At 33.7% G+C, this 15,170-nt stretch overlaps 2 protein-coding genes across 2 annotated transcripts in view; one reads left to right on the top strand and one right to left on the bottom strand.

Annotated features, from left to right (window-relative positions):
- LOC134843552 (cilia- and flagella-associated protein 65-like) overlaps positions 1-15,170 on the top strand; it is a 340,046-nt gene that overhangs the window by 145,188 nt on the left and 179,688 nt on the right. The window lies entirely within an intron of this gene.
- Positions 9,969-15,170, bottom strand: part of LOC134844391 (protein suppressor of white apricot-like) — a 35,320-nt gene continuing 30,118 nt past the window's right edge. The window contains exons 10-14 of the mRNA XM_063861049.1: positions 14,354-14,564; positions 13,748-13,921; positions 10,712-10,837; positions 10,285-10,527; positions 9,969-10,168 (exon numbers count right to left, since the gene is read on the bottom strand). Coding sequence (XP_063717119.1) covers positions 10,065-10,168; positions 10,285-10,527; positions 10,712-10,837; positions 13,748-13,921; positions 14,354-14,564 — 858 coding nt within the window. The 3' untranslated portion in view covers positions 9,969-10,064. The remainder of the gene's footprint in view (positions 10,169-10,284; positions 10,528-10,711; positions 10,838-13,747; positions 13,922-14,353; positions 14,565-15,170) is intronic.

Raw genomic sequence — 15,170 nt, 5'->3', positions numbered from 1 at the left:
AAGCCAACTTTTCAAAAAATAGTCCTTTCTGCGGAACTAAGCAGACAACAATAAGCAGACAGACAATTTAAATTAGCCAAAATTTTCTATTTGCAAGAAAAACAAAATCTATTTGCAAGAATCAAACTTCCAAGCTTTGTCGTCTCAAGCAACGGGGTTACAACAACTTGGAATGTAACTTAACTTACCAAATTAACTTACTACAACCATTAAAAAAGCAAACTTCGGTAAGGCCGGATTTTTAAAATGCTTAAAAAAGCAGATAAAAATGTTTACAGCTAAAATAAACGATTCTTAGATGTGGCAACTAAGCCGGCAAAACATAAGCAGACAAATAAAAGGCCAAAAACTTTTTTCAACCGGAACAATAACCGTGGACACAGTTGTTTCCAGGGAAAAAATCTAGTACCCAATTGCAATACCCTTGCTACCCGAAGGGTAAACAGGCATATTAGACAGTTAAAGTGAAATGGGCAAATCCGAAAACGGTTTTTGCAGAAAATAGACAGAGGCGAAGTCAAGAAAGAAAAGATCTGAACGGAAAATATCTGAATATGATGTGATAAAAGATCTGAACGGGAAAAAATTAGGCAGATTCGACCTTCATAGTCAAATAGACAAATTGTAAAAATGGTTTTTACAAAAAAGAAAAAAATATATCAAACTTAACTTGAGTAAAACTAAAATTTCACGGCTTAAATTAAGCATAAATGTAAGCTCAACTTATTAGTTTGAAATAAGACCAAAAATTTCAGGCCGGTTTTCCTGGCCACAGATTTTTTGTTCAAAATTTTCAACATCGTTCAAATCATGACTGAGAGGGCTGCAAGATAATATATTACTCAACCCATTCCCATGATCAGTTGTGGTACCTGGCTTAGCGTGAAACTCAAAAACCAAAACAAAAATCTTAAAATACACCTAATCAATTTAGATGAAGTTCAGGTGAGATGTTTTCTACTCTTGAAAATAATGAACTCGCTGAACAGCTACCTAATCATGCTAACACAACTCTAGTAAATCTTGAGGAATCTCAAACATCAATAGGTTCGTGAGCACATTTCAATATTCCATTAAAATCAGATTCACATTATTATAATAGCCACTCACTTAGCTTCTTTTCTCAACAGAGCTCTTTCAAAACAAATCCACTTTTTAAAAAATGTGACTTCACTTCGCTCACAAATTTAATCGATAAAACCTTTAGCTGGTTCAATTTCTATGAACTACTTTCTTAAAATCTTAAGCAGATTAGTTTTTCGACAGTTCCGTTTTTGAAAAATTTCATGGACCTCCTAACACCTTTAAAATATCGGAACCTCTAAATAAAAAATACTGCTTGGTTGGATGTGTTTTTCATTAGTAGCATGAAAAACTTTAACAGGAGAAGTAAAGGCCGACTCTGTTCTTTATTCATAACTCCAATCATTCAAAAAAATCTCATGACTGAGACTTAAGAAATAAGTATAGCCCTTCACTATAATAGCTAAATAATGAACAAATTTAATTGTACCCGAAAAAAAATAAGATTTGAAAAAAGTTGGTGCCTTTAAAAATTTCCCTCATGACTGAAACTTAAGAAATAAGTATAGCCCTTCACTATAATAGCTAAATATAGAACAAATTTAATTGTACCCGAAAAAAATTAGATTTGAAAAAATTCGGTGCTTTAACAATCTCATTAAAGTTTTAAAAACTCTATAAATCAGAAGAAAGAGAAGGCCGACTCCAATCATTCAATAGAAGCTCACCAACGAAACATCAGAAGTAAAGTTGATAACTTTGATAACTAAATAATGAACTAAATTTCTGTGCCTTCAAAATCTCAAAACATTTTTGAAGCAATTCGTCGATTAAATAAAACGTTTTCTTCAATAAAGATGCACGTACCAAAAAGTTCTAGAAATGCAAAAAGTGTTTTTTTTTCGAATTAAGATGCGCCATCTAAAGAAAAATAAAATGGAAAGTAACATTAAAAGTCACTGGCAGCCAGTTCTCATGTTGTTTAAATAAAATATGCATAGAATCAGGGTGCGCACATTGACTTGTAATAATAATATTTGTGGTTTCTGCGAAGAAAAAAAACGAAGTGGACGACCCTCGAGTTGTGAGCAGGTTCTCTTATCTCATTCGGGCACGACTGCTAAATTTGACGATCTCAAAGTGAACCTTAGCCAAGTTTCTCTTTTAGAAACATCAAAAAACATTTGAAATGCACGTTGCAATAATTTAGACTAAAAGCATAGAAACGTGAATAATTCGCCGGAAAAATAGACAGTTCTTCATAAAACAGTCGACCAAACATTAATTTATAATAATTCAAAGACTAACGAGTCTACAATTAAGAATTGAAAGCCGGAAAAAAACAAGATAATTTGCACTAAATACTTGAACATTTACTGCACCAAATCATACGCAGTTTCTGGTATTAAGTCTTCCATCGGTCTATTTTTGGCTGTTAAATTCGTCACAAAAACTTGTGACTTTTCTTATCACTCTTTTTAATTCAGGACGACTAACGTCAAAACAAACAGCTAACCCCTCAATTTATCGTTCAGCTAGGTACTTTTCAATTGGTTTTTCCTTTTCTCTTGAAAAATGTAATCTTTTCTACCAGTTTTACCTTCTGAACTGAGCATGAATGAATACGATATATCACTCAATCCAAAAATGCGATGGAAAAACGTCAATTGACATTCAAGCACACAAACAATAATCAATAAGATTAAGTTTCGGTTATTTGTAGTTTTGTAAACTTGACCGTGAGTAAAAAAAAACATCGAGTTAAAAGAATCTTTTATAGTAAAATTTATTTCAAAAAAGCCCAATTTGAGAACTTTCAAAACAAATTTGCGCTGGAAATCATAATTAAAACTCACTTCCCAAACGAATAGTCATTCTTGTTTCTTCATGTCATTTCAACTTTCCCAATTAGAGAGCGTAATTTTCCTTCCTTTTAGCAAATGGATTCGAAAAAACGTTAACTTTCCAATTTCCAAGAAAAAATTTATGCCCTTAAAATTTCACTAACACTTTATAATGGGTGGCTTTTTGATAAAACTAACCTAATGTGAGTAAACTGGATCAAGAGGTAAATAATTTTTTTTTGCAGGTAAATCTGAAAATAAAATTCGATTTTCGAAACTAGAAGTCGATCAAGTTTTTCGTGACATTTACACCTTTGCTTTCTGATAATAGAACATGCCTTTCTGTTAAAAAAAAAGCACAGAAGTGAACTTAGAACGAATCAAAAAACAACCTGCGAAAAATTGACATCGAGGGTGAAGAAATTTTTAGACATTTTGCTGCTAAAAAAATCAAACCTACAAAAACTTCAATTACGTTCATTGACACTTAACTTTGTATTATTTTTAACCTTAAATTATCAGAGCAGCGAATCTCTTTTGCTGGCCGAACAATTATCACCAGCAGTTTTCAACACAGAGGCGAAGCAGAGCTTCGCCTCACTTACGAGGCAAAACAAACATACGAACATAAGTCGAAAAAAAAAACACGAAAAATGTACAAAAAAATAGCTCAACCAAAATTAAATATTTCGTATTACTCAATAATATCTCACTTTAGCCAAACATGTCAAACATTTGAATATTAAATAAGCAACGGAACAAAACTTACGAAGAGGAAACAGCCGAAACAGCCGAGGAAACTTCCGAAGACATAAGCTGAGAAAAAAATTTAAAAAAAATCTTTAAGATTATAAGTACCTCTTGAAAGAACAAGGGATAACACTTGCAATTGCAACTTCAAGGGAAGCTGCTAACAGCACACGAAAAATGTGCCAACTAAGCCGAAAACTTGAGCAGATAAACGAAAGTCCAACAATTCAATTTTTACCGAGAAAAAGTTCAATTGCATACATACTGAAAAAAACGGCCTGAACTCGAACTGCTGGCACAAGCCTTAGGCGCCAGCGTTACCCCTAGGCCAAGTAAGAACGAACTGGGAAGTTGAGGTTTAAAAAAAGTAAGAAAAAAACAATCCAGACAACAAGACACTTGCTCTCGCAATAATACGACAATAATTTAGAAGTCATTACTTTCGAAAAAAAAAAAAAAATTTTATCGGTCTTACGTTTGACAATGAAACCGCTTCAATCAAAGCCTAAAAAAATCTGCTTCAGTTCGAGAATATCGAATGACAGGAATATTACAGTAATAGGAAAAAGTTATGAAAACAAAACTATTTTACTTCTTTTCTAAATTTCGAAAAAAGGCTTTGATTTTCATTTGAAAGAGCATTTCATTTGAGAACTATGAATAAGTTTTCATTCCAGTGGAAACCTGGATGTTAAACCAGATTTTGCAACTGAAGTCAAGTTTCTTTTTTCTGGTATTTTATGCTTAGCTTTTGTTAGTTAAGAGCAAGTTTTTTTTTCTAATTTGAAGAATTCGGCAAAAACTTGAAAAGGAACAAAACTTCAAAAAGGGTAAGAAAAAAGTTAAAAGTTATAATAGTTCGCGCACCATTAACCACTCCTAGTTTGCGCATTTCCGCTCCCTCCCCCAAGCGTTTCTGGCGCACTAACTACTACTACTGTTAAGCATGAGCAAGTCTTGAAGAATTCGATAATTATTTGAACATTGAACTGTATGAACATTGAAGTACGTAATTCCTAATAAAAAATTAAGCGGGTACTGTTTAATGAAATCAAATCAGTGTATCAAAACTAAAGCTTATAAATAACGCACAAAAAATAAAATCGTAAGTTTCCAATCATTGCTTTCCTATAAGACAAAATCGCAAAGATTTGCTTAAACACAAAAAAGCTGAAAAAATTGTCGTCTAAAACTCGAAAGTTATCAACATTTTAGCAAATAAATAGAAATGAAATACCTGGAATCTTGAACATAAATGGGTTGTTTTAAAAAATCATTATTTGATTTTCCTAGCTAGAAATGGAAGTGATCCGACAAAAAAGTGAAGTTTCGTTAAAAAAAAGCTGGAGAAATTCTTGGAAGTTGACTAACGGCACCTCATTTTTGCAAAACCTGGTCTATCACAGGATTCCATTCATTGCGTTCCTATAAGTAAGGGGAAAAAGCACAAAAAATAGAAGTAATTTTCAAGGTTGAAAAAAAACTGCAAAAAACTCAGAACTACTATATATATATTTTTTGAGAACTCCAAAACATTTGGAATCAATATGACATTCTCACATCGAGGAGAAGCTGAGCTTCGCACCACTTGCGATACAAATATGAATGGCTATGAAAATCAAAACGAAAAAAAATTCGATAAATCGTTTTTGTCAATAAAAATTGCAACAAAAGCCCAAAATACCCGGAACAAAAATGCCTGCACCATTCGAAGCTCTACAGCGAGATTTAGAAATGCTATACAGAAGCCAACTTTTCAAAAAATAGTCCTTTCTGCGGAACTAAGCAGACAACAATAAGCAGACAGACAATTTAAATTAGCCAAAATTTTCTATTTGCAAGAAAAACAAAATCTATTTGCAAGAATCAAACTTCCAAGCTTTGTCGTCTCAAGCAACGGGGTTACAACAACTTGGAATGTAACTTAACTTACCAAATTAACTTACTACAACCATTAAAAAAGCAAACTTCGGTAAGGCCGGATTTTTAAAATGCTTAAAAAAGCAGATAAAAATGTTTACAGCTAAAATAAACGATTATTAGATGTGGCAACTAAGCCGGCAAAACATAAGCAGACAAATAAAAGGCCAAAAACTTTTTTCAACCGGAACAATAACCGTGGACACAGTTGTTTCCAGAGAAAAAATCTAGTACCCAATTGCAATACCCTTGCTACCCGAAGGGTAAACAGGCATATTAGACAGTTAAAGTGAAATGGGCAAATCCGAAAACGGTTTTTGCAGAAAATAGACAGAGGCGAAGTCAAGAAAGAAAAGATCTGAACGGAAAATATCTGAATATGATGTGATAAAAGATCTGAACGGGAAAAAATTAGGCAGATTCGACCTTCATAGTCAAATAGACAAATTGTAAAAATGGTTTTTACAAAAAAGAAAAAAATATATCAAACTTAACTTGAGTAAAACTAAAATTTCACAGCTTAAATTAAGCATAAATGTAAGCTCAACTTATTAGTTTGAAATAAGACCAAAAATTTCAGGCCGGTTTTCCTGGCCACAGATTTTTTGTTCAAAATTTTCAACATCGTTCAAATCATGACTGAGAGGGCTGCAAGATAATATATTACTCAACCCATTCCCATGATCAGTTGTGGTACCTGGCTTAGCGCGAAACTCAAAAACCAAAACAAAAATCTTAAAATACACCTAATCAATTTAGATGAAGTTCAGGTGAGATGTTTTCTACTCTTGAAAATAATGAACTCGCTGAACAGCTACCTAATCATGCTAACACAACTCTAGTAAATCTTGAGGAATCTCAAACATCAATAGGTTCGTGAGCACATTTCAATATTCCATTAAAATCAGATTCACATTATTATAATAGCCACTCACTTAGCTTCTTTTCTCAACAGAGCTCTTACAAAACAAATCCACTTTTTAAAAAATGTGACTTCACTTCGCTCACAAATTTAATCGATAAAACCTTTAGCTGGTTCAATTTCTATGAACTACTTTCTTAAAATCTTAAGCAGATTAGTTTTTCGACAGTTCCGTTTTTGAAAAATTTCATGGACCTCCTAACACCTTTAAAATATCGGAACCTCTAAATAAAAAATACTGCTTGGTTGGATGTGTTTTTCATTAGTAGCATGAAAAACTTTAACAGGAGAAGTAAAGGCCGACTCTGTTCTTTATTCATAACTCCAATCATTCAAAAAAATCTCATGACTGAGACTTAAGAAATAAGTATAGCCCTTCACTATAATAGCTAAATAATGAACAAATTTAATTGTACCCGAAAAAATAAGATTTGAAAAAAGTTGGTGCCTTTAAAAATTTCCCTCATGACTGAAACTTAAGAAATAAGTATAGCCCTTCACTATAATAGCTAAATATAGAACAAATTTAATTGTACCCGAAAAAAATTAGATTTGAAAAAATTCGGTGCTTTAACAATCTCATTAAAGTTTTAAAAACTGTATAAATCAGAAGAAAGAGAAGGCCGACTCCGATCATTCAATAAAAGCTCACCAACGAAACATCAGAAGTAAAGTTGATAACTTTGATAACTAAATAATGAACTAAATTTCTGTGCCTTCAAAATCTCAAAACATTTTTGAAGCAATTCGTCGATTAAATAAAACGTTTTCTTCAATAAAGATGCACGTACCAAAAAGTTCTAGAAATGCAAAAAGTGTTTTTTTTTTCGAATTAAGATGCGCCATCTAAAGAAAAATAAAATGGAAAGTAACATTAAAAGTCACTGGCAGCCAGTTCTCATGTTGTTTAAATAAAATATGCATAGAATCAGGGTGCGCACATTGACTTGTAATAATAATATTTGTGGTTTCTGCGAAGAAAAAAACCGAAGTGGACGACCCTCGAGTTGTGAGCCGCTTCTCTTATCTCATTCGGGCACGACTGCTAAATTTGACGATCTCAAAGTGAACCTTAGCCAAGTTTCTCTTTTAGAAACATCAAAAAACATTTGAAATGCACGTTGCAATAATTTAGACTAAAAGCATAGAAACGTGAATAATTCGCCGGAAAAATAGACAGTTCTTCATAAAACAGTCGACCAAACATTAATTTATAATAATTCAAAGACTAACGAGTCTACAATTAAGAATTGAAAGCCGGAAAAAAACAAGATAATTTGCACTAAATACTTGAACATTTACTGCACCAAAGCATACGCAGTTTCTGGTATTAAGTCTTCCATCGGTCTATTTTTGGCTGTTAAATTCGTCACAAAAGCTTGTGACTTTTCTTATCACTCTTTTTAATTCAGGACGACTAACGTCAAAACAAACAGCTAACCCCTCAATTTATCGTTCAGCTAGGTACTTTTCAATTGGTTTTTCCTTTTCTCTTGAAAAATGTAATCTTTTCTACCAGTTTTACCTTCTGAACTGAGCATGAATGAATACGATATATCACTCAATCCAAAAATGCGATGGAAAAACGTCAATTGACATTCAAGCACACAAACAATAATCAATAAGATTAAGTTTCGGTTATTTGTAGTTTTGTAAACTTGACCGTGAGTAAAAAAAAAACATCGAGTTAAAAGAATCTTTTATAGTAAAATTTATTTCAAAAAAGCCCAATTTGAGAACTTTCAAAACAAATTTGCGCTGGAAATCATAATTAAAACTCACTTCCCAAACGAATAGTCATTCTTGTTTCTTCATGTCATTTCAACTTTCCCAATTAGAGAGCGTAATTTTCCTTCCTTTTAGCAAATGGATTCGAAAAAACGTTAACTTTCCAATTTCCAAGAAAAAATTTATGCCCTTAAAATTTCACTAACACTTTATAATGGGTGGCTTTTTGATAAAACTAACCTAATGTGAGTAAACTGGATCAAGAGGTAAATAATTTTTTTTTGCAGGTAAATCTGAAAATAAAATTCGATTTTCGAAACTAGAAGTCGATCAAGTTTTTCGTGACATTTACACCTTTGCTTTCTGATAATAGAACATGCCTTTCTGTTAAAAAAAAGTACAGAAGTGAACTTAGAACGAATCAAAAAACAACCTGCGAAAAATTGACATCGAGGGTGAAGAAATTTTTAGACAATTACGTTCATTGACACTTAACTTTGTATTATTTTTAACCTTAAATTATCAGAGCAGCGAATCTCTTTTGCTGGCCGAACAATTATCACCAGCAGTTTTCAACACAGAGGCGAAGCAGAGCTGCGCCTCACTTACGAGGCAAAACAAACATACGAACATAAGTCGAAAAAAAACACGAAAAATGTACAAAAAAATAGCTCAACCAAAATTAAATATTTCGTATTACTCAATAATATCTCATTTTAGCCAAACATGTCAAACATTTGAATATTAAATAAGCAACGGAACAAAACTTACGAAGAGGAAACAGCCGAAACAGCCGAGGAAACTTCCGAAGACATAAGCTGAGAAAAAAATTTTAAAAAAAATCTTTAAGATTATAAGTACCTCTTGAAAGAACAAGGGATAACACTTGCAATTGCAACTTCAAGGGAAGCTGCTAACAGCACACGAAAAATGTGCCAACTAAGCCGAAAACTTGAGCAGATAAACGAAAGTCCAACAATTCAATTTTTACCGAGAAAAAGTTCAATTGCATACATACTGAAAAAAACGGCCTGAACTCGAACTGCTGGCACAAGCCTTAGGCGCCAGCGTTACCCCTAGGCCAAGTAAGAACGAACTGGGAAGTTGAGGTTTAAAAAAAGTAAGAAAAAAAACAATCCAGACAACAAGACACTTGCTCTCGCAATAATACGACAATAATTTAGAAGTTATTACTTTCGAAAAAAAAATAAATTTTTATCGGTCTTACGTTTGACAATGAAACCGCTTCAATCAAAGCCTAAAAAAAATCTGCTTCAGTTCGAGAATATCGAATGACAGGAATATTACAGTAATAGGAAAAAGTTATGAAAACAAAACTATTTTACTTCTTTTCTAAATTTCGAAAAAAGGCTTTGATTTTCATTTGAAAGAGCATTTCATTTGAGAACTATGAATAAGTTTTCATTCCAGTGGAAACCTGGATGTTAAACCAGATTTTGCAACTGAAGTCAAGTTTCTTTTTTCTGGTATTTTATGCTTAGCTTTTGTTAGTTAAGAGCAAGTTTTTTTTTCTAATTTGAAGAATTCGGCAAAAACTTGAAAAGGAACAAAACTTCAAAAAGGGTAAGAAAAAAGTTAAAAGTTGTAATAGTTCGCGCACCATTAACCGCTCCTAGTTTGCGCATTTCCGCTCCCTTCCCCAAGCGTTTCTGGCGCACTAACTACTACTACTGTTAAGCATGAGCAAACCTTGAAGAATTCGATAATTATTTGAACATTGAACTGTATGAACATTGAAGTACGTAATTCCTAATAAAAAATTAAGCGGGTACTGTTTAATTAAATCAAATCAGTGTATCAAAACTAAAGCTTATAAATAACGCACAAAAAATAAAAAGGGACTCTGAAGTCAATCATCAGATGTCTTCCGCTGGCTGTAAATCGCTTTTTTCTAATTCCGTATTAGGTTCGTTGTAGTCATTAAGAGAACTATCGCCGCTTGATTCAGAGATTTCATTTGCTAAAACATATTGAAAAATATTAATTTAGAGTTGAATAATTTTAATGTATCTCAGGTTTCACAACCATTAAAACCATAGATGGGACTAAGAATAGAAACAATAGAGCATAACTTACCAATTTTTGGTTTACTAGTGGCTGGAATTTCATTGTTCTTTTTCAGCCGCATCAGAAACATAGAGGCTTTTCGTTTCCTTTCGGCTTGCAGAGCCTTTTCATATTCACTCATTGGAGCTTGATCTTGTTCGTTTGACTGAGGTTGCGAATTGTTCGACGACGATGAATTCCCTTTGTGGTGATCGCTTCTGCCAAAAGGGTCTGGATTCCTGGCTTCCAGCTCCGATAAGAAAGCTGTCATTGCTAAACAATGCAACTTCGCGAAAAATCACAGAGCAAACCATAACGGAAAGAACAAGAAAGGATACATAATTGACCAGATACTTTTTGTCAGCTCAAATTGCAAATAACGTCTGTTTAAATTAAACTTTCACAATAAAATGCCTTTTAGCTTCCAGATGCTGAAATTTCGAATAAATTATTTTACCTCTTATCGCAGCATCAGGGTCGTTTTCATACGCCGAGCCTTGTTCACTTTGCGACGTCTCCTCTTTGACGTTTTTGTCTGAGTTTGATGAAGCAATTGGCTTGAACTTGCTACTGTCTACCTCCGCTGAAACGTTTAGTTAACGGATAGTCGTCTAATTTTACGCTTTCAGTTCTAAGTAAACCTTGAAAAAATTTTAGCAAGCAATGTTAATTAGGCTATAATTCGAACTTGAGCTGCAGCTGTTTCATTGTCCCCAAAGAACAAAGCAGTTCAGGAGCGGATTTAGGGGAGGGGCGGGAACAAACCCCCCCTCCCTCCCCTCATGGATTCGACCACCTACGACCCAAAGCGTCCCATTTGAGCTATTTTGAGATATAAATTTTTGACTGAGGGACCTCAAAAAATTTCATCAGGCGCCTTCTGCGCTAATATGAATAATTTTGAGGGGGGAGCGCACGCCGAAAAAACGCAATTTTTTGTCAAAAATTTCCATAAAATGCATAAAAACGCGGCGCAGAAAAATCGGCCAAACCAAGGTCTTTTTACTAGTTTGGGAGAGCTCGGAAATCAAACTAAGATCTAGGAATATATATATAAAAAGTCCCTGTTTCGCAGGCAAAATTTTGAAGAAACAGGCCAAAAAGGCGTTTTTAGAATTTTTTAAATCCCTTTAAATTCAAAATAGTATGAAGGGGTGACCCTTTGGGTCGGCAGGGGATCGAATCCCTGAGGGGGGATCGTCCCCTCCAAATCCCCTACTGTTTCGAATTTCAAAGGAAAAAGTAGATGCCCTTGAACACTTAAAACAATTTATAATTGGCGCTTTTCTGATAGCAAGAACCGAATTTTAGAAAACCTGAAGGTAAATTTTGGAGAAAACTAGGCGAAGTTTTTAATCCGCTGAAAATGGTAAAATTAAATTCCACTTTCGAAACTAGAAATCGTTCACATTTTTTCGCGCCATTTCAACGTTCGTGTTTGGAAAGCGCTATCTACGTAAATTTCTGCAGATTAGTCAATTGAACTCAAAAAGAGCATATAAACCTAAGTTCACATCTGTAGTTATTAGAGCATTTTAAGACTTTTTCCTGAAAAAAAACATAAAAAATCACCAAGACCTATATAAAGAGTCTTCACTACGTTCATTACATCTAATAACTTGTAAATTGTCAACTCTTTACCTAGGGGAAGATGTTTATTTCACCACCAGGTCCCCTTGTCTTTTCCTTCTAGTTATTGTTCCCTCGAACGACCCAAAATTAGGTTTGTCAGCCATTAAAATAAAAGCCGAAATACTTTTTGAGCAAGAAAAAGAAAAATGTACGAAGTCAAAGCTAGCAGAATTAGAAATTGAAGGAATAAATAGAATCATAAAAGGCAACTACAATGAAAACTTAAGAAACAATATTAGATGTTTATATCGTTGTTACATACCTTACATCTTATATGATCATAAAAAATCTAAGATGTGGCAACTATCAGCCGACAAAACATAATCATAAGCCGACATTTTTTTGAAACGGAATATTTACTATATAAAAAAGGTCTTTTGCTACACCAAACGTATTCGTTACCTCTAGACAATTTGTGCCGGAGACACTTATAAATTTGAGTTCATTGTTAACCAAGGGATCAAGAGAATCTGTTAAAAAAGTTGTTAACCCGAAAAAAGTATATAACCCGATTTGATAACGCTTGATAATCGCATGCGTAATTAAACTATGGAAAACATTTTCAATTGGAGCTGGTGAATTTTTTGGAGTTCAATTTTTATTCCGCTGGTAATTTATGAAACTAAATTCGGTTTCATAAACAAGAAATGACGACACGTTCTGTTCAATTTTAAAAAGTTTTATTATTTGAGTTGTCGTATAGTTTCTAATGACAAATTCCACTGAGCTACATCATTCCGCACACAAAAAGATAGTCAACTGACAGTGGTAAAAAGTAATAAACGCAAGAAAACTGAAAAAAAAACCGACTTGTTTTTTTTTTTCAAAAACTTCAACTTTTGAATTTCGAAGAAAAAACCGATGGCCTTAAAGCTCTTTGAATTTGTAGAACAATTTATGATTGACACTTTTTTGTTAAAATTAACCAAATTTGAGAAAAGTGGATCAATATGTACAACTTCTATTTCGCTGCGAAATCTGATAATAAATTTCCATTTTCGAAATTAGAAGTCGATCACATTTTTGTGACCTTCACAATTTTGCTGTTCGAAAAAGGAGTTTGTCTTCCTTTTAACAGTATAAATGCATTGAACTTAAAAAGAACATAGCCAACTGACAGTTGGAAAAGAATAATGCACGCAAAAGAACCTGAAAAAAAAAACCGACATGTTTTTTTTTTTTCAAAAAGCTTCAACTTTTGAATTTCGAATAAAACATTAGATGACCTTAACGCTCTTTGAGTTTGTAAAACAATTTATAATCGGCACTTTTTTGTTATATTAACCCAATTTGAGAAAACTGGATCAATAGGCAACACTTTTATTCCGCTGGGAAAACTGATAATTAATTTTCATTTTCAAAATTAGAAGCCGATCACGTTTTTCGTGGCCTTTACAATTTTGATGTTCGATAGTGGAGTTTGCCTTCCTTTTAACAATAGAAATGCACTGAATTTAAAAAGAAATCACAAATCAAACCGCGAAAAATCAAAATTAAGCGTGAACAAATTTTATGACCTTTTCGTGAAAAAAAAATCAGCAAGACCTATTTACGGGTACTCACTACGTCATAACTCTTAAACTCAAAATAAAATGTAACGAAATTAAAAACACGATCTAATTAGATAATTATTAACTTTGCTCATTAACGCTTTTAGAAATAAAATATTGTTGAAGACCATCTATTGACCATCCGAGACAACTTCTGTTTGATTAATTTATCTTTATGCAAATTGCTAACTGGGCAATTTTTTCTTTCATTGTTTTGTGAGCATATTGGGGTTTTTTCAAAACGCGGCCCGAGAAGATGTTTTTTAGAAATAAAAACTGAGTTAGAATAAAGTATTTTCAAAATTTCATACTTGACTTCTCTTCCTCCTCTTCGTCTTGTAATATATTCTCGGCCGCTTCTGTTTCTTCATTTTCTTCTCCTGAGTCACTCGACTCATAGGGGAGGGCACTCTCCTTAGACAGCAACTCGCCGCCGCCACCCTTCAGCTTCTTCGCACCGGGCGATATCGAAAACTTGATCGGTCCTGAAATACAAATAAGTGTTCATGCAAGTTTTCGGGACCTATTCGAAGGATCATAGCAACCTGATTTTTCAATTAGATAAATGCAAAAAAGTAACTAAGTAATGTCAGACGTGAAAAATATGATGGAGGAACACGAGGGTAACTTTTCACTAAAATATTGGGAGTACCAAGCCGGGCTTACTTAAAAGCCCAGCTCCTGGCCACAACAGACGGTGGAAACAGTCCTGCATTTTATGTTGACATCCCCACCATTTATCAGCAATAACTTTTTAATATTTATCAACTGTGGTAAATGGCCACTCCATTTATTTTAAACATGTTTGATCTTCATATATGCAAAAATTACAAATTATACGGAAAAAATGATTGAGAAGGCGGGGGTTTACTGAGGTTAAGTGTTCATTTCGCTGTAAATTGGATCCTTACACCTACCGGGCAGTGTGGAGCTAGGTCTCTTCCTGCTGTTGTTTTGCTGTGACGCAGCCGCCTTAGCCTCTGCAGCTGCCTTCCTCTGCTCCAACTCCACTCTCGCCTCTTCCTTCTTCCTCCACTCCTCCTGCGGGTCACAACAGCCCAGCAGAGACAGACACTCCAGGAAGTAGTACTTCTTGAACCGATAATACACGTGATTGCTATCCTGAGGCTGCAACAAAAAGTTAACCAAGGTGTTTTCAAACTTTGTGGCCTCCCCTAATGCAACTTATTGTCAATGAGTGATTTGCTTCTGAGTGAAAGTAATCAAGCAACCCTCTGTCTCATTTATTTTCGTTTTGTGTCCAAAACAATCGGATGTTTTTCAATTAGACACCCAAAAACAAGCTTCATAAAAAGATTTTCCCATATGCTAATTCACAAAAGAATAGATATGCACCAAATCATTTTTTGTTATCACTTCGGGATCTCGTCTGGAAACAATTGTTTAATAAATATAATAAATATGTGTTTTCACTCCGTTTAGTGACACTTAAAATTGTAAATATTTACAAAGGACCAAACTAAAAACACTTTTTAAAAAAAAAATATTTTTTTTTCACCTGATGTATTGATACAAGCAAAAACGGATTACATTCTTTGGTCCACTAGATGACATCGGAAACATTTTAAATTAAACACAGAGGCGAAGTTGCACTTCGCAGATACAAGCAAAAATATGACCGATAACGCTACTGGAAAAATCTGAATGAGTAAAACTTTACGATATTTCTCAAGTGACGCACGCCGATTATGAGCCTACACAATTGCGAAGTGA

The sequence above is a fragment of the Symsagittifera roscoffensis genome, chromosome 4, assembly GCF_963678635.1.
Source record: "Symsagittifera roscoffensis chromosome 4, txSymRosc1.1, whole genome shotgun sequence".
NCBI lineage: Eukaryota > Metazoa > Xenacoelomorpha > Acoela > Convolutidae > Symsagittifera > Symsagittifera roscoffensis.
This window is presented reverse-complemented; position numbering and strand designations above follow the sequence as displayed.